This window comes from Anser anser (assembly GCF_964211835.1).
Source record: "Anser anser genome assembly, chromosome: 5".
Taxonomy (NCBI): domain Eukaryota; kingdom Metazoa; phylum Chordata; class Aves; order Anseriformes; family Anatidae; genus Anser; species Anser anser.
The window spans coordinates 7,596,554-7,616,910 of record NC_139725.1 but is presented as its reverse complement, the minus strand read 5'-3'; the positions used below and the strand labels follow the sequence as shown (position 1 = coordinate 7,616,910).

The window sequence follows — 20,357 nt, the reverse complement described above, 5'->3', positions numbered from 1 at the left end:
GTCATAAAAGGGTTTATGAACCTGTATAAACCTGAATGATGCTGAAGGACAATGAAATAAGCAGCTTTTTGATGTAATGTGGTTTTAGTAGCTGATAAATACCTGTATCAGTAGCACAGTGGATGCAACATTTTTTTTAAAGATAGAAGTAGCATGTACACAATGTATGATCGAAAATACATAAGTGCAGCTGTAAAACTGCAAATTATAAGAGAAAAAGTTAGTGAAACTGTTTATAAACGAAGTGTACAAATACCTGTAAAGACAGTTGGCAAACTGAAAGCAGTTGTAGCAGTGAAGAACATTTCTTTGTTTAACTCTGTGAAGCACTTGTCCTTTATAGAGGCCTGCCTGTGTAGCACCAGCTCAGTCCTCTGGGAATGCTGCAGCAGTCTATCCACAGGCGATCAAGTGTCATCGTACCTCACTCACGTACAGAAAGGCAGCATTGCAAAGCCTTGATGTTGCTAAAGAAATTGCAGTTGTTTGACTTCACTCTGGAACAGTGGGCTATTGTCATGAGAAGAATAGTGACCTTGGGGACGCTGCTGAGCCCCTGCAGTTCTTACTCCCATTGGAGCTGCTGCAAATCATAGATAGCTTCCTCCGTGATCTTTACTGAGCTACCCCAACATAAAAGAATTGAAAAAGCAAACAACAAAAATGCCTCAAACTAACACGTAGCTTTTGGTGTTTTGCAGTTCTGTTTCTGAACACAAGGAGGATGATGATCAGCAGGTCCTTCAAGGAGAGCGTGACAAAAGGACTCAACCAAGTGCTGAGACAAGCTTTCAACCAAAATGTCAGCGCTCAGGTAAGCATGCCTGGCTTGCCTATGTGATCTCACTGAAACAGCTCTCCCACCAAGAGAAATAATAAACCTTTACACTAAGAATCAGTGGTGGTTGTGTGGGTGGCTGCGACATTACTGTAAACTGCAAGTTTGGGCATATTTAATCCCATGTAGACTGTCTGCCTTTGTTTTACCAAGTAGCACCTGGTGACATAGTCCCTCCTGTCAGCACCTACACCTTATTCTATCACATCCCTAATATGTGATTACAAAAAAAATTACGTGTTGCTTTTAGGCCTTCTGAATCTGAGTGATTTAACTGTGTCAAAGACAAGTAGCAGGTATCCTGTGGAGAGGTCGGTATTATAAAAAAGGTGGTGGACTAGATTGTGTCAGATATTCTACTTTTGTCTGGTGAGTCTCTGACCTCCCCTCCTGGCTGCTTCCTCGCTTGTATGTAATATATGAGTATGTCCAACTTACTTCTGACACATGGGTAACACCTGCTCTGGGCTCTAAAAATACAAGGACCATTCCAAAACTTGTCATTTTATTTGAAGAAGTAGAAGGGAGAAGTGCAACTTTCTTCTTGATATGTTCCAGGAAACTCCTACAAACAGCCGTTTCGTTCTCCCCAGCAGTTTAGGAATGACTCTGGTTTGCAGTCATGCAAGTGCTGCTGTGCTTAGCCTGGATCAATTGCAAGAGCAAGGCTAGTTAATGGGATGTCACTGCTGTCAGTCCACTCCTCCTGAAAATGCAGTGCCTGACAAGTTCAATTCCACAGGGATGAAAATCCTGTGCAAGGAGAGACTATGTTTTGTTGAAAATAAATGAGGGAGATACGTTTGTCACTTTCTAGCAACAGTGCACGAAGCTCTGCTGCTGAATGTTAGAGCAGGCTGAAGTTGGTTGCTGGGGTACTTTTCTGTAAAACACGTTCCCGCTTTTGTTAGGCAGGAGCTCATGCTGAGCCTGAGGCTGTTACGTGAAGTACACTTACCAATAAGGGGGAAAAGAAACAGTAATTTTGCTCACAATAGAGGCCATCAGGTTGACTTTTGTCCCCATGCCCTGTGGCTTCAAGTTTGGGTGATGTTACTGAGTTTAGGAATTGTATATTCCTGGATCTCAAAAGCAGCAATAAAAACTGTCAGATCTGTTCTCTCACTTTCTCATAAACCTGACAGAGTCTGCATTTTTCTAATAGAGGAACCCTGGCTATAACTTAGTTTGGAGGACAAGTTCCAAGGCTTAAACTCTTTGAAAAATATAGATTTTCTGGGTGGAGTAAAAATCAACTCATGTTTTGGCTCACAGTGTGTTTGTTCTTGTGGTCTGTCATTTCTACTCATAGGTGGTAGCTTAGCTATCTGGGGCAGTACAGGATAAGCAGTATAGAGGAGTCAGTTGAGACTGAAGAGTCAAATATGGGTAACTTTTGGTCTTTCAAACCTATAACCCCAAACCTGTAATGACAAAAACGTGCATGTATTTAGTGAACTTCAGGAATGAAATAGGAGCTAGATGTTCTCTGAATTCTCTGTATTTTTATACTCAGAAGTAAAAAATATTCTTTTTATCTGTACATGAATGAAGCCTTAGCCTAAATTGGAGATATGTGAGTTGCTGTGGTAATACTGTGCTGCTTCAAATGTGAGCATGTGTTGCATGGCCTGGGACTAAAGCTCCCTGACCAGTTCTGTATGGCACTGGTCCTTTAGACACATGCAAAAAGCCTGCAAGGGAGCTTTATTCGGAATGAGAAGTCCCATCAAACAGTGGTTGAATTTGCAAACAAAATCAAAACAAAAATTGTTTCTCTGTGTGTTTTAGGTTGAAATCCTGGAGCAATCGAATAATGTCACAGTTGGTTACTATGTTACGCGGGGGAGACTGGTTTTTATACCAGCTGCTGTAATTGAAAGGCTTATTGCCTACGGGATCAGCAACGCCACGGCAGACATAAAGCAGCACGTGCTGCATCTTCAGTCCATTGCAACCCTGGCCGCGCCATGGAAGCCACTCCCTGCGTACCACTTCCAGCTGAAGACAGGTGAGCGATAGCCTGCCTAGGCTCAGAGTTGTGTGTTTTGTTGGCAGTTCAGTGCAGAAGTGCTCGTCCTTCCTCTGCTGTCCTGACCCCCCCAGCTTTCCAGCGTAACACCACAACAAGAAGCAGCAGGACAAACTGCCTTGGTTTCACCTGCACCATGACTAGGCTCCCAGTACCCGCAGGACTGCCAGCAGAGTAGGATGAAAGCTACCTTTCCTTCCCTTGGCCCTCTAAAACAACCTACTCAGTTGCAAAGAGACTTCTTATATGTTCTTATGTATTTATGTGCACATACATATTGCAGTTACATTAAGCATATTTTTCCTAGCACAAACAGAATGAGAATCAATATTATGATTGATTATGTCTTGTAAGAGCGAACGACTTGTGAGATTTAAGAGTATAACACGTTTCAGAATGACCTTCATTTCCTGCCTGGGTTTGAGTAAACCTGTGCACAGTGGACGGGTCTTAGCATCTTAAGTATCCATACAGAAACAATCTCCACTTGTTTGTGGAGAGTATCCACTTTAATAATGCAACTTAATGCTTATGTTTCTCTTTAGTTAGGGCTAGTTTAGAATGGTCTTGCATGGCACTGTTTACACGCGCTTAATCTGCAAACCGGTTGTTTTGCTGTCAGACATGACAGGGGTTATGCAACTAAGAATATTTTGTCTACACGCAAATGCTTTGTTCTTTTTCCAGAGCTGCAGTTTGTGGGTCAAACAGACAATATACAGTCATGCAAATTTGTTCAGACAATGGAGCAACGGCTACAGAGAGCATTTCAGGATGCTGAAAGAAAGGTTTGGAACACCAGCAACAACCTAACAGTTCAGGTACTGTGTTGCACGCTTTGCAAGTGCCTGTTGCTACAGTCTCTGGGTTATTCTTTGTTTTGTGCTTGTATTTCAACAAAATGCCTTCAATAGCCATTATGGAAATAAGTTTATGTTTTCATCTGAAATAAGATTGTTTTGTTTATTACAGGAAAACTTAAAAATGCATGATTTATGGAAAACTATAACGTTATTTTCGTGAATTTGAATTTTACTTTTTATACATTCTTATCCTTTTGAGAAATAAAGGTAAATCATTTAAGTGAAATTCAAATAAAAATGAATTGTTAGATATTCTTCCTACTTCATATTTTCAGTGAATATGAGGGCACCTTTTCTGCTTGCTACTGTCCTCTAGTAGCTCTGTGTTTGCTGAAGTAGGAATTAAAGTACCACAAACTGTTTTACACAATAATGTTGAGTGAGCTGTATCTGGTCAGTTGTTCAAGTTAACATTTCCCCAGTTTGTTGTTTGCCCTTTTTACTTTTATTTTTTAATTTTTTACTGAGCTGAAACATGACTTCACATTGTTTCTTTGCCTCTGTTTCAGATTTTGAATACCTCCAATGTCTCCCAAGCTGTCACTCTGTTTTATGTGGTGAGCAATCAAAGCACAACTTTAAATGGCACCATTTCCAGCAACCTTCTTAATCAGCTGTCAGCTGAGCTAGTGGGTTTCTATCTAACCTACCCACCTCTCACCATTGCAGAATGTAAGTATGTGCTTCTCAACACACACCTCTAAGATTAGCCACCACAAGGGTTTTGCAAGCACTATAAGCTTTGTCATGAAGCTCACAGGTTGTATATTTTTTTCCTGACTACTTTTTTTTTTTTTTTAACTTTGCTTGTTTAAAAAAATAAGAAGAAAGGGGGGAATTTAGAGTATTTCTTTTGCTTTGGTTCAATGTCTATTTCAGCTGTTAGAAACACTGTCAGATAATAAAAAAACAGCGCATATATGCTGCCATTAATATGAAAAAAAAAACACCCAGTGGTAAGTTCCAGACAAAGTAAAATGTAGTTTTAAATGAAACAAAACTTAATCTTCCTAATTCAGTGTTTCAGAGGGACTCAGTATAGCACATAAAGTTCATCTTCAGCATACCTCTTTACTATTTGAAAGACCAAGCCCCCAGTACTTGGTCCAGTAACATGACTCTGTAGCGTGCTTTGAATGCCAGCATGTTTGGGTAGTGGGCGAGTTCTGCCTACATATCTCCTTTTTGAAAGTCATCAGTGCATTTGCGGAGCTTCATACCCACTTTTCAGTGTGGTCTTAGCACTTTAGTTTCAATAATTCACTTGCATTTCCACCGTTATGAAGAGTCAGAGGTACAGAGAGCTAAAGGAAGTTGTATGTCCGGGTAGCCTGGATGGTATATATGCTCACTGACTCTCTGTGTGCTAATTTCTTTAAAAAGAATAAAGAGATTAGAAATTTCATTATGGGGATTTCTGTTTAATCTGCTTGTGAAATTCAGTGTGTGAAATTAAACTTGCTGTGGTGACAAGTTATCCATTCACTGGAAGAGATTGGTGTTCAATGGAAGTGAGAAGAGACAGAGACATAATGGGTACATTTGTTCGTGGCAACGGACCCTGGTTAAGTGAGGGCAGGTTTCAGCTGATCTCACAGTGCGTAAATCTTCATGAGATACTTGTTAAATTTGATATACTGTGCTCAAATACCAGTAAAGATCCGGTAGCCATCAAATTCACTGATAAGGCTATATCATTAACAGAGTAGTTAGTAATTTTTAATTTCACAAGCATTGAAATAATTGAGCATATGAGGATAGAGCCAAATATGCCTTCAGGATCAGAATACTGAGCTGAGTGGATTTTTAGCTTCAAGTAAAATTAGCAAAGTGCTTGTTCGTTTTCTGATTCTAAGAACAACCAGAACCAGACTGCAGAAAAGTGAGCACTGGGGAAAGTACAAGTTACCAGTTTGACCAGTATGTCTTATTTACAAACAGCACAACTGCAGAGTAATCATCTTGTGCAGTTCTTCATTAGGTACTTGCCCAATGAGCAGTCCACTGTCTGTGGGGTATGCAATCCCTCTCCAGTGCAAGGAGGGCAGAAATCACGGCTAACTCTGGTAGTTATGGAAATCCTTGAGAAAGAAGGAACAAATATTCTTGAGACGTTACCTATCCACATCAGACGCTTGCAAACAAATGACTGTAGGTGAAACTGCCTAGTGGTGAGTTCTGCTGCACTGGTGCACTTTAGAATCAGACTTTGCATTACAAGAAAGAGGGGCATCTCTGGGTTAGCATGCATTTTCACCAGTTCTTTCAATAAGCAAGGGGAAGTAGAAGGGAGGCTGTTGATGAATGTTGCGCGTGGGGAGCTAGGAAGGGCTGTGGACCATTCATCACGAGACAGACTCCTTCCTTTTTGTAGCTTGCATGTGAGCCTGTCAGAGTGCCCTGCGTGCAGGACTTGTCCTCACAGGGCATGCAGGAGTACAAGGAGTAAGTCCTAGGAAATTTTGATGATGCCTGTGCTTGGGTTATTATTATTATTATTTTATCTCAAGGATGGGCCTGTTGCATAGGAAAAGGCTTATGGTGCTTTTTGTAAGAGCAGTATAGGCATATGCTCAGTAGTCAGGAGCTGTAGAAGACGTTTGGCACGTATGAAGAGTCTTGTGTATTATTGCAGTTCTTTGCTGATCCCCGTACGTGATGAACTGACATGATAGAGTCTTTAGCAAGTGCTCCTGTGACAAGTAATGGCTTATAGCTCATTCTGGAGTTCTTGGTTTTATTCCCAATGCAGCAGGTATACAGCAAATGCATGAACTTAATGCTCACATAGTATTTATGGCTTTGAGATCGATCGCATGCGTTGTGAAAATGTTTACTTTGAAAAGTGGTTTATGCTTATTCATGTGGCGGTGCAGTGGTTTCAGTTTTTCAAATAAATATTGTTGTCATTTTCAGACCACACAATTTCCCCCTAGACTCTGGTGGCTCCTCCAGAGCCCTTGCAGTCTATCATGGAAATGCACAGCTCAGGACTCACAGTGAAATTCTTTCTGAAAAGCAGTTACTGTGCATAATCAGATGTTGTACTATGTTTATTATTTCAAACCACTTTGAAGTTTATAAATCAAGGTAACTAAATAACAGTGTATCGACATGGAAAGCACGTATATTTTCTAAACTAAGTACCAAATATTAATGCTTTCCACTTTGCATAAATCTATTGAAAAAATGCTGATGTGTATAATGAATTAGTAGCATATTAAACTTTACAGCCTAATGCACTTTTGAGATTAAAAACCTAACAAAAAGCATCAAAATTGCAAATATCAGTTTCTCACAGCTGTAAGCACATATGCTAGTAATACCTGAAACGTTGCATGCTTTTAATGTGCCTGCACCCTCACTTTAAGGTGTTTTCTCAGTTTTACTAATCTCGTTTATAATTCATGTGAAACTGCACTTAGATTGGTGGAAGCTGGCACTTGTTTATTTTAATTAATATTATTTTATGTTGAAATTGTGGTCTGACTTAAGTAAAATGAACTCACAAGAATCATGGTGGAAAGTCCTCTTTTTTTCCACCAGCTGATTACTGGCATGGAGGAAGCAGCAGAGATGTATATAACACAGAGACATGCATATTATGTATCATCTTTAGTAATGGGCAACACTTAGCATTACCTCAGAAAATGTACTGGCCAATACTTCGGCAGCAGAAGATATATATTCTGTGTGGTACAGTACCTCTACCGTTTACACTCCTTGCCCTTTTCCAGACAGAGGAGAAACTGTAATCCTAAAAATTATGCCTCTAGATCTCTTCCTGGGTTGGGTAGTACTGTCCTTTGTACAATGCTCATAGAAAAGCTGTAGTTCAATCTTATTTATCAGTGTCTGATTAACCATATTGTTTAAGGACGTATGTAGGATGTTGCAATATTATGAAATAATGTCAACTTTTATTTTAAAGCTTTGGAGTACCCAAACCTTGATGTCTCAGAGTCAACTAGAGACTACTGGGTGATCACAGGTACTTTTTAATCTCCTTCCTTGCACTTGAGAGAATAATTTTTAGTGTTCAATTATATAAGCACATCTGTGCAGTAATTTTATACAAAATAAATAACTGTCCACCGACCCTTTCTGTTGCATTCAGCTGGGCAAATGTATTTTAAGTTACTCTTGGACATAACTGTAAGTTGTCACCTTAAACACAGCAATCTCCTGCATTCAACACTTGCCTCAAAATTTATGCCATTTTGGGGTTTAAGCACTTAGAAGAGCAACATTGTCTTTTCAGAGATTTAAAACACAGGGTTTTTGTTTGTTTGCTTGCTTGTTTGTGGGATTTAGATTTAAATCTGAAATCAGAAGAGGCTTGTAGACATTACACAGGAAGAAAGGTGATCTGTTAAACCAAGGAAAGTTTGTTATCATTTGTTGACTGTGTGTCTGGGTCCAGGAATTTTTGCATCTTCCACCTGAAGCATTAAATGTATAACTTTGTGTTTATGGGAAAAAAAGGTGCAGGCAATGCTATTAAGTTTCAAAATTCTTGCTTTATCACAATCATTTCACTAGTATCGCATGGTCATTCAGAATTGTTTTGCCTTTAGAAGTGCTAACTTGTCAAGAGGGGAGAGACCCCTTTTCCCAGACACCGTTGAATCAGTAGATACAAAAGTATTATCATTTTGTTTAATCAAATTGTTTAATGCTCAGGAGAGCAAAGGGTAAGAAATCTGTCATGAAATGGCTTAGGTTCTGAAGTCTTCTTCCAATATCCAGTGTGACTTGGTGGTGTCTGTTACATCTATTCATAATTTTGAGGTTAAAAGTAAATACATGCAGAGACTGTCATCCTCTGAAGTACAGCTCCCCCCATGTGGACCCCATGAACCTGATACTCCATTTCGTGCCTTCGTGCACTTACTGTAATGGAATACTGTTGGTATTGTAATGGGAACAATGTTGTTAAAAAAAATGATGTTCCCAAATGAATTTTAAAATAATATTGAGAAATCATACACATATGTGAACTAAATTAGCATGCTGTATCACTTATTTGAACTTTATGTAAATTCAGTGTACATTTTATTTTACATCCATTAGCACTTATGAAATGTCTGTTCAGTGCTCTCAAACAAATAATATTTTTTTCCAAACAGTTGTACAAAATTCCAACTTCAGGTTTCAAAACTGCTGGGTAAAAAAAAAAAGTATTGTTTAGTTAACAGGAGGATCTGGCTGTTCCTTTGACAAGCATAAAACCGGACAGCTCTCAAACAGGTTTTCACTGACTTTTTACATTGGAGATTATAGATTAGGTGCTTTTCTAAACCATTTTGGTAAACTAAAAGCTTAAGAATGTTTTTGGAGGATTTTATTCTCTGAAACATCATTGGCATTATCTGAGAAGAACAGTGCAGTGACTGAAACAGAAGCACATTATATCCCCGCTGGGAATCACCGAGAGGGCAGAACTGTACTGAAACAGTTTCCAGTTATTTTTCTTCTAATCTAGTTGGTCCCTGTCAAACAGCCCTGCAAACCATGTGTTACTTAATCTGTCGGTGTAAGATGTGCTGATGCTTGATTTTCTCCATTCCCACAGTTATACAAGGGGTTGATATTGCATTGCTGGGACTGAACAATCAGAGCTTTGCAAGACTAATGGAGCAGCGCTTGGCCCCACTGTTCATGATGTCCCATCAGCAAGGAAGACGATTTAAACGTGCCACTACTGTGGGCAGCTACACTGTGCAGGTGGTTGATGCAACATGAGTTGCACCTAGACATGTTTTGGAAGGGGCTTTGTTTGGATGCATACCGCCTGAATTTGTGTGGAAAACTCTAACCGCGTTGAGGTTTCCTGTCTTTTTTTCATGAACACCAAAGCAGTGAATGCAATATGCATGGCATTACTAATGAATTCCTTTTTCTCAGGTCAGTCAGACAAGTCAGTCAAGTCAGACATGTTTTCATGCCTCTCATCTTCTAAAAGTTGTCATTAGTTAATCAGTGTCAATAAATATTTTGTCTTCGGTTCCTGTGAAGATAAATACAATATACATATTTTATCAAAAAGTTTTATATTGGAAACAATGAGTAGTTCTGATTTTTGTTCTTAAGGGATGAAAAAAGAAGCTTCCTAGCTCTTCCATCAATAAAGGCAGAACTTTTTTCTTTTTATTGAAAAAAATGTATGAAGCAGTCCTTATACATGGTTAGTCATCAAATTATATGTCCACAGATCACATTATAAAGCAGAGATAATTTATTAATCATCTTTCCCTTATGTGGCAACATTTCCCATTCATTTATTTGAAACAACCTTATATTGCTTTCTTACTAACTTAGCCAATTGATGTTAGCTGTAGGGGATTCAAAGAGGGACTGTTCTCCAAAATGCATGACAAGTTACTACTTTTTCCTTTTGTTATGTGTTATTTTTCAATAATTGCTTGTTGTGAGATATAAAAACAAATTACCACTTTTCTTATTTGCCCACAATTCTGTGTATTTTCCCACTGAAAGAATTTTTAAAAGAAGAAATACATTTTTATTTATGAGAAGTGTGAACCTTTTAAAATTTTCCCTGAAAATATGACATATTTTAGGCTTCAACATAATGGAGAAGGATCTCAAAAAAAAAAAAAAACCACTCATTTTTTCCTCTTATCATTCCAAGTGTTTGACACTTCCTCTACTCTCAAGAAAGGTAGAGGTACAATTTTAAATTCTCCTGGTTTTCTGCTGAATAAATTTGAGAAAACACGGTTCTTTTTATTGTTAGCCTTGGATCAAAAATAATGAACGTAGCAGTAAAATGTGAGGGAATTTTTGAACTGCAATGTGCTGGTAAAGTGTAGCTTTCAACATTCAACAGGACTCTAATGTCCTTTCCTTTTTTTAGTGCATGCTTTTCCTAGTATAGGGGTTTACATTAGGATTATGTTTAAGGATTTTTATGAAGGGAGTCAGTCCTCACTAATTTTAATAGACTGGGACATGGCGAGAGGAAGCCCTGCTTGGGTGCATGGAGCTTACACTTACATTGGGTCTGACAGACTGCGTGCACTGCCTTCAGGTAGCTTCTTGCTGGTTTTGTGATGATATGATACAACTGAAATTTATTTCTTTCTCTTTTTTTTTTTTTTTTGAAAGATGGTTAAAATCCAACGAATTCCAGGACCCAAGGAGCCAGCTGAACTGACGTACTATACTTTATATAATGGCAAACCTTTGCTGGGCACTGCAGCTGCCAAAATTTTGAGTACTGTTGACTCCCAGCGGATGGCCTTGACATTAGGTTATGTGATTCAAGTTCAAGCTGATCGTAAGAGTCCTTTTGATATTTCTCTTTTTTTTTTTTTAATAAAAGTTTAATGTATGAATTGATGTCTTTAACAATCTCTCCACTTTTCCAAGATGTTTATCCAGGTGGAATTAAAGTTCTAATGTGGGTTTCCACACTGGATCTCCTTACTGGCTGAAAAGTATATAAAATGGGACTTCCTGGGTCCATTATTTCAGCCATCTCTTCTGCCTAGAGGAGAGGTGATATTGAAATAATTACATGTAATGGTGATAGGAAAAGAAGGAACCACTGTAGTAAGTAATTGATGTATCATCCATAAGTATATGATGGAGTTAGAATACTTAAGTACGATATCATTTCCAGGGAATGCACAATACTGTACCTGATTCTTGATTTGATCATGGTGCATAATCGACTTTTACTGGACTAAAACCTCAGATCTCCATTCCTGTCTTCATAAAGTCTAGCATTTAAATTCCAAACTATTTTGTTTTCAATTACAGTATTTCTTAGTTTTGTTTTTACTAAAATAGCTGTAGAAAACGTATAGCAGCTTTATAACTCTTCATGCAGTTTTATGATTTATATGGGAATTTAGATAATTATATGACAGCTGATGATGATGATCTAACTTTGTGTTTCCATGGTCTGAGAAGGCAGCTTCATTCAACCGCAGATTTTCATACAAGTTAAACATGCATAGAATATTATAAACAAAACTTACAGAAATTGAAATTATGACCTTGGTTAACTGAGATTGTGAAGCCAGAGTATTTGAAATGTAGGAAGTAGAACTACCTTTATACGTTTTTAGAGAAAAAAAATCAATTTGTTTCATTTTAGACACAGTGTTTGTACTCTGCCTTTGTATTCCCAAAGAAAATACTTTGTGTGCATTTCATTTTTACTCATTATAATTTCTGTTATAGCAGAATGAAAAGCTCTGTACCAAAATGCAGTAAGAAAAGACATCTACCCTCAGGAGCTTATAGTCTGGTTAGACAAGACAGATGAGTAATAACAAAAAATATAGATGTTACCATTCCGTAAGTGAGGGACTGAGCTATAGCAAAATGAAAGGCTTGTTTCAAAATTCACTGACATCCTGTTGAGTAGCATGAATTGTGGATTGACTTATTCAAGGTCACATTGGAAACCAGTAACTGAACTGAAGATGCAAACTAGGATTCCAAAATGTCTGTCCTATTAGTCATAAGGCCATTGTTTCTTCTGAGCTCTCTACAAAGAATAGTTACGATTTTTCAAAAATTGTTTTCTGCTTACACAACAGCAGTCTATGATTATTGTTATGCTTATTGTTGTCTGATAAAATTCAGATTCTCTTTCCTTCCCCACAGCCCTTTCGTTCCCAAACTACATATCCAGGGTCATTAATTTAGAATTATATAAGCTCATTGAGAAGTGAACCTTGAAAGGTTACTTAATCCTGGGGTTCAGAGTGGGTTTTTGGAGAGTCTCTAAGCATACGGTTACTGTTAGGTACCTAACGGTGCTATTCCTGCCTAGCCCAATAAACTGTATTGGCTTTGCAAGAAGTTGCACATATACGAAGAAAAGGGGCTCAAGCTTCAGAAAGACTTTCAGCTGGCTTTCATAACTACTGCTGGGCAAGATGGTGTGCATTCAAAGTCTGATCCTGAGAGATGCTGTGTGCCTCTGACAGCTAATAAGCGCAATGACATTTGAAAGCACTAGTCCTCAAGGAAGTAGGAAAGGCTGTTTTACATTGGTTTGTTCACAATTGCCTATCCATGCCAGTAACCAGTGGCACAGGAAAATAAATAGAGAAAGTATGTTGAAATCCACAAAATATTTCAGTAAAGCAAATACAGAATCATAAGGAGATTATCTGGTGTTTTTCCAGAAAGGAATATAATGAGAACTGAGTTTGTGTCACAGGAGGGTCGTTTATGTGTGTATGAGTTGAGCATGCATACTAAGGGACTTTATTCTGATGAAAAGGAGTCTAAAACATTTAAGCACCACCGCATTTCTGAAATGTCCCCTTTTCCTGATGCCATTATTAAAATATCTGCAAATAGCTCTTTCCAACCTCATCACTTCTCTTCCTTCAGAAATAACAGATTAATTTTGACCTTAACTATGACAAAGTATTTCTAGAGCACAAGAGAAGCATTTTCTTATTGCCCTGTTGATGTCAGTAATAACTGTTAGTGTTCTTAACTTCATTGTCTCAAAGCTGAGCCAATTTATTCTTGCTGAGCCTGCAAGTCTGTGACACCAGGTTTGGACTCTGCGTGTACACTTTCAACACGCATACTATCATGCTATCTTACTATAAGCTGGTTTTGTTTTGAAAAGTAGTTAAGAATGTATTAATTACATCTCTTTTTGTCTGTGTGTGTGCTTATTCTGTAAATGAATATTTGAGTGATATCTAACTTGGGAGCTGATGGCTAGTTTTGCAGCTGGCTATAACTAACTAAAGAAGAGAACTCAGATATTTGTGAATTGAACAGTATTGTTGATTCATTTTTTTATTTAATAAATACAAAGGCATAGTTAGGTTACTAACAATCCTTTTATACTAATTATTATAGGCAGCTGAAGACACTGTTGGAAGCAACTTGAATCTTTCATTTACACAGTAAAACTTACCAGTGTTGGTTTGCAATTTTCTATAGCTGTGGTGAAGAACCCACCAAACAACCTGTGGATCATTGCAGCAGTGCTGGCTCCCATTGCTGTGGTTACGGTTATCATCATTATCATTACGGCAGTTCTGTGCAGAAAAAACAAGAATGACTTCAAACCGGACACCATGATGAACCTGCCTCAAAGAGCTAAAGTGAGTGACTAATCTCCAGATCAAAGACGTCCACTTGCTTTCTGATGTTTTAACTCTGACTCTCTGCTAGATGCAGGTGAAGGGCGTTTGGAATTCAAGTGGTCACCGCTCACAGGTTGGGTCTTTGGACTTCTCTGTTCTTGATACCTCTGGTCAGAGCAATTACCCTTCTGTTCTTCTCAGGACTCATCAGATTACTTCACAGCTTGACATTTGCTGTGTGACAGAGTAGATGTTATACAGTGATGGAAAGCACTTTGCCATTTGGGCTAAGTAGGCTATAATCAGGACAGTTGCTTCCTTCATGAAGTTGGTGTACGGATTAGGACATGGAATATCACACCTAGGTCTTGTCAGCAGCATTTCTGCCTTAGAATCTCATTCTCAAACCCATGGCCTGAGCTGCTTCTATGTGCTGTGTGTAGCAACAGTTAAAGTTGTGGGCTTTGGTAGTAGTTCAGACCTGGTCCTACTCAGAAGTGCTCCATGCAGCTGGTAATTCAGAGATTTTTTTTTTAATTCTTCAGAAAATTTCTCCAAATGCTATTTTCCTTTTAGATGGTCTGAACTTTCTAATTTATTTGTGGATATTGTTGATTGGGTTCAAACAATGAAATTTTCCTTAAACTTACTAGCCTAATATAAGGAGATATATATATATATATATGTATATATGTTTCAAATCAAATAAATTTCCAGTTTGATTATCTAGCAGAAATATGTTACAGAATAGTATCTTGTTTCTGTAATGAAAAAACTCTGCCTTTGCAAGGTTGCTCTTAGACAGGGCCAGCCAAAGTTAGGAGTCTGTATCCACCGAGTGTGTGTATTAGTTGTACTGTTCCTTCACCCTTTTAGTCAGCTTTGTTCTTTTTCATTGGCATGGGATTGAAATGAAAAATTTTTTCATTTGTTTCCTAATGCTGCAGACAGCAGGATTATTGTGATTTCAACTTCGCTGCTGCTAGTGCTGAAAAATGTAAATTGGAGGGAGAGCTGAAGGATGCATATGACAGGTCTTTTCTCCTCAGCTTAGTTGCAGATGGGTACAGCTGGTGCCAGCTGGAAAAAGACATTTTTATCCAAAATGATACAGAAAGGACATTTTCATTCATTTACAGTATGCTCATCTACTTATCTGAAATTATCACACTAGTGTTAAGACTAGATCTGAAAAACTGAAACAAATACTATTGCAAATGGAAACAAAAATTAATACCACTGCAGTGATATCACATAAAGCCCCATTGAAATGTCTAAAGTACAGATCATACTTTATTAGGGGTTACTGCAAATACTGTGCAACATTTAATTCTTCTTATATGCAATCTTATTACCAGCTGATATGCAAAGTGAAACTACCTTTATACATTGTTTTGAGCTGGCCATCATTATGGGATGCTTCGCAGCGGAACAAAGTTGCTATTAAAAAACAAAACAAAACAACAACAACAAAAGACTGCTGGCAGAGGTTACAGCAAAGAACTTGAAAAATTTTTAATATTCCACAGTTGTCATTCCAAAAAGAAAAAGAGTGTCAAATTTTGACTTTTCCCTGAGAAACCAGAATTTAATCAGACTGTAATACAGGTGGTCAGGTGGAAACTTGTTCAGTCAGGCTAAATTTACATTAGTAATCAATGTCATCACACAGGAGTTTAATCTGCAGATCAAAACAGTTGGTGCTGAGCTGCCAGCATCGACACTATACTCATTTCAGGAGATTTTACTGCACATTTGCTCTCAGGAGAGGGACTCCTTGTCAGAGAGTGTAGTTATAGGACAAGGAGTAATGTTTTAAACTAAAAAAAGGTAGATTTACATTAGATATTAGGAAGAAAGTCTTTACTCTGAGGCTGGTGACACATTGGTACAGATTGCCCAGAGAAGCTGTGGATGCCCCAGCCCTGGGATTGTTCAAGGCCAGGCTGGATGGGGCTTTGGGCAACTGGTCTGGTGGGAGGGGTCCCTGCCCATGGCAGGGGAGTTGGGATTAGATATTTAACGTCCCTTCCAATCCAAACCATTCTATGATTCTGATTTGCAACTGCAGTACAGCAGACTCACTTCTAGAGTAACATTTTCCATTTTTCTTTTATCTGAAAGGAGATTCATGAGCTTTGAGATGTGAAGCAAAGTGTGGCCAGTGAAGGTAATTTGGAGATTCGCTTCAAAAGTGCACTCCTGATCCAAACTAAAATGCTAGTACAGAAGAATCTGCAGGTCATTTTTGGTATATTTTGAGACTCCATAAAATATAATGTATTTCATTATAGAGATAGTGATGCATTTCAAAATGAAAGCTGAGTTGATTGCTATTCGGTTTTGCAAAGATGGTTCCATCAGAAAGGTTCAGCCAGACCTAGTTTAGGGTATACACGGGCATATGGACCACGGAAGATAAATCCTGCAGCAGGGTGGGAATGGTCTGGCTTTGTCTGTCCTGATTTCAGCATCTTTACTTAAAATAAGGCTAAGGAATGTATTTTGGGAAGATAATGTAATAAGGTCATTTTGAAAAGAAAAGTTTTATTTTTCATTCCAGCATTAGTTATATCAGGAATAGCAGTAATTATTTGAACTGTAATTTCTTCATTTCACACAGTTTGGCAATACAAGTAGTGGATGATGACATATCTACATCACATTTAAAATAAATATAATATATTTCATTGCTTAGAAAAGTGCCTGAGACTGCTTGATTAATGCTAAATCTGTTTTGTAAGTGGAGCCACGGCAGCATGATTTTTAGTTTAAGGAACAGCTTTATTTTTTTTTTTTCTGTGAGCCTGGGTCTTGCTGTTGAATTATTGCAATAGTTTTATGATACCTTTAGAACATACAGTAAACTGCATAGAGAAGAGAATGTTATGGGATACCAACAGCCGTGGTTTTCAGCTGTTTTTGTTTTGAGAGGTGTTTCTATTTCAAAAGTCCCGTACCAGGGGAGCTGGCAGAGCGGAGCTGCCTGTTCATCGCTGCAGTCCTGCTGCTGCTGCGAGCAGAGGGACGCTGCAGTTCTCCACAGAGCAGAGCTGCCTGCCACTGCCCTTCAAGGACTCTGTCCCATGTCAGCAGGACAGGATGCGTGAACACAGCACAGAGGGGTAATGAAACGCCCAGCATTACAATATCATTCTGCAGAAGGGAGCTACGATATAACAGCAGGATTGCTGCCTCTGCCTGGTAAATTAGAAATGACATTGTTGTTGTAACAGACTGAAGGCTAAATAAGTAAAGTTTAAAAAATGACCTCTCATATACAGTTTAGTTTATAGTATCTTAAGAATTGTGTTGCATTGTGTTGCCATTCTGAACTGACTGAGCAGCCAGTGACATCAGGACTAATTTGAAGGGTGATGGCAAGGTTACCATTTTTTCCAATTGACTTTCCAGTTGCACCATTAAAAGTAGTAAATAGGCAAATAGGCAGAATTCCGATGGGAATTTATTTTAATGCTCTTTAAATGCTGCTTTTGTTTTGAGATACTGTTTTTACTTTGAGGTTTTTGGATAGATGTTACTTTTTACCTTTCTTGTTTCTGAATTCACAGCATGCTTTTTTTTAAAGGCTGTAATCTGATTTGTCACCTTTCCTTTCTTTTAGCGCATGAAAATATAAGCTTGCAGGTAAACAGAGATAAGATCTGCAGTCTAAGACCCTCAAGCAAAAGCAAATACTGCAGGCCATGAGAAAACAACCACTATCAAATTGATAAAGGGCATGGAAAAAAAAGATCAGAGAATCTGTCTGCGTACATGGGTATATGCAGAGGGAGGGAATAACCTTACTTTTTTCTTCTTTGTTTCCTTTTTTGTTCTTTTGTTTCTTTTTATTTAAATATCAGTGTCTTTTTTGTGATCACTACAGAGAAAAAAAAATGTCCCAGAAAACTCCCTGTATTCATTGTGCCCTTTGCCAGACAGTAATTTAATTGTCTGATCATTCATTTATTATTTCAAAATCAATATTCAAATCCCTCTCCTTCGGTCTTTCTCAGTACTGTGGCCTTATTGGACACCTATGCTTGCTGTGCTTTAGCAGTGCCTGATCGTGATTCAGTCTTGCCAGTTCCCTTCAGGGGTGGTGAAGCCATCTGTTCCTGTGGGCTTTCTCAGAGCAGGGTTCCAAGATCAAATTTTATTTAACGCAATATGTCCGCTGATGAGGATGGCTTTTTCATCTATTCATTTTTAATGCAGTTTGTTACCAGACATGGTGGTAAGTAGATCTCAGATTAAAATAATCCTTCATTTTGTTCCTTTGGCACATCCAGGCTGGGACTCCATAGAGTTCTGTAAAAATTTTCAAGTTCTGGCTTTGCTATATTTTGCTTAAAATAAAATATGAATTAAAAGTTGTAAATTCTACTATTTGAAAGGCACAGAGGGAGAAATACCTGATTTAATCAGCTTTTCTTTGTTGTTTCCTGTTTTGGAGAATAACTGTGATGGTCTTGACTAACAGTATATCTATATATAGTTATATATAGTTATATAGTTATATATAGATATCTATATATCTGTAACAATATAGATAATAAGGCTGAATAAGCATTATTTTGGTTAAAGATATTGTTTTCTAGGATAGTGTGCATTAAGTTCTTCCTAGCTGCCTTCACACAGCTTCTGCTTCCTTTCCTCATTTCCTCCCTTGATAGTTAATTTGGTGGCTGCTTTTGCGGTACCTTGCATTCAGAGGAGACAAGCAGACGGCTCTGTCAGGGACGATAGCATCATGACTTGCCATGGGGTAGTGATGATGAATTGACATTGCTCTGATACACATATTTTTTCCTGAGTTGGTCAGGAATTTCTTTGAGTGATTTTTTTTTCCAATAGAAAATGCAGTTTGGAAAGTTAAGTTTTGTTTAAATGATTTAATTTCTCCACTGGGAGAATCCACATTTGGTGGCTTCATTGCCCAGATCACGTTTGTCATTTCTGCTTTTTGCTTGCAGAGGCAGCAGGAAAAGCACAGCCATGGCTTCAGGCTAGAAGAGCCTGGGCACGCAGCCCTCAGATGCTGGGCTGCAAGCCTCTTGTGAATGCCACTTCCCAAGAGAAACAAGTGAAATCAATAAGAAGCTTCTCAGTAGGCAACTTACAAGCCAGGGGGAATGTAATTTCACTGTTCTGAAAAGGATCTTTTTTGGGGAAAAATTTGCCCATGAAACTTCTATTTGTGCCTATTTTGCTTTGTCTTGATCTGGAATAAATTACTCCCACCTCCTTTGGAAACACAAGATTTTTTCACAGACAAAGTTTTCCATTTTCTGTATGGTCTTATTTTTCTCCTTCCTAATATCTTCTTTTTTGTTTTCATTTTTCCATTGTCTGTCAGAGGAATTTCTGGGGGTGTTAAGGCAGCGAAAGAAAGGTTAGCCAAGATCAATTTAATTCTAATTAATCATGTTTAAAATACATGGAATGGAGATCTCATCAGAAAAATTGCTTTGTTGGGCATTCATATTGTAATCTACACATTTTTACTTCTAATTTATTTAATTAAAGAAGTTAAAGGATAGAGGAAATTATATATTCAGTTGGAAATTTTGTATTAACATATGACACATGCTGGAAACTTTTTTTGCCCACTTTTTTTTTTTTTTTTTTTTCAGCCAGTACAAGGCTTCGATTACGCCAAACAACACTTAGGTCAGCAGGGAGCTGAAGATGAAGTTTTGCCTGTAACTCAGGAGACTGTCGTACTTCCACTTGCAGTGAGAGATGCTCCTGTCTCCCAGGAGAGGGAAATTACTCAGGATGGGAGCACCATTAAAACTGCCCAATCCAATGAAACAAGGAAAAGGTATGGAGTTACCTGTTTCTGCAGAGGGATGGAATGGGGTACATGCTGCCAGTTGCTTGGGAAAAACTGTAAGGTTTGGCACCCACGCTCTGTGTGTGGCAGATGGTTCCTCCGCAATATATTCTTGGCGTAACATTTGTCTGCACTGGATGGGTACGATTGCTGCAAAATACAAGATAAAATAAAGTGAGATCTTCACAGGTTGTACATGTGTAGAGGAGGTAAATAGGAAGTGGCTCTCTTGTGCACTCTGGCATTGTACAAGCAATGAACCTGAAATAAACATTGGATCTGGAGCATGAACACTGATCATTTCTCAAATGAAGCAAAAGGCAGGACTTCTGCAATTGTAAGTTGCTGTAGCTCCACTGACAGACAGCATCAGTCCAGAATTGGACCCAATGTCTTCATTAGCTGAAGAGCAAACCCTAAACATCCACTGAATTATGTCATTAAAGCAAGACCTCTAGATTCAAAATATCTACAGCAGAAAAACTTTCAGGAATGTTAGAGCAGACTAGATGGCATCACTGTCTAGAGTAAAGTAGTTTCTCAGGTTTGCAGTTTCTTCAAAGTCTACGGGGTTGTAGGAACACAGATTAGAAGCTCCCCGGGAAGTTACCTGGCCCTTGCTCTTCTCCACTGCATTGTCAAAGATACCCCTGCCTGAACTTTATCTAAATTTCTTTGAAGTCTTCCG

The 20,357-nt window shown here is 38.3% G+C and overlaps 1 protein-coding gene across 14 annotated transcripts in view; it reads left to right on the top strand.

Moving 5' to 3' along the window:
• KIAA1549L (KIAA1549 like) overlaps positions 1-20,357 on the top strand; it is a 144,121-nt gene that overhangs the window by 57,341 nt on the left and 66,423 nt on the right. For all 14 annotated transcript variants that reach the window (XR_014584925.1, XR_014584926.1, XR_014584927.1 and 11 more), the window contains 9 exons: positions 702-814; positions 2,630-2,849; positions 3,558-3,691; positions 4,243-4,405; positions 7,665-7,724; positions 9,309-9,460; positions 10,862-11,033; positions 13,682-13,845; positions 19,467-19,657. Coding sequence is in view for 8 of the 14 variants with exons in the window: in XM_083837835.1 (XP_083693961.1) it covers positions 702-814; positions 2,630-2,849; positions 3,558-3,691; positions 4,243-4,405; positions 7,665-7,724; positions 9,309-9,460; positions 10,862-11,033; positions 13,682-13,845; positions 19,467-19,657 (1,369 nt within the window). In the remaining 6 variants the exon portion in view is untranslated. The remainder of the gene's footprint in view (positions 1-701; positions 815-2,629; positions 2,850-3,557; positions 3,692-4,242; positions 4,406-7,664; positions 7,725-9,308; positions 9,461-10,861; positions 11,034-13,681; positions 13,846-19,466; positions 19,658-20,357) is intronic.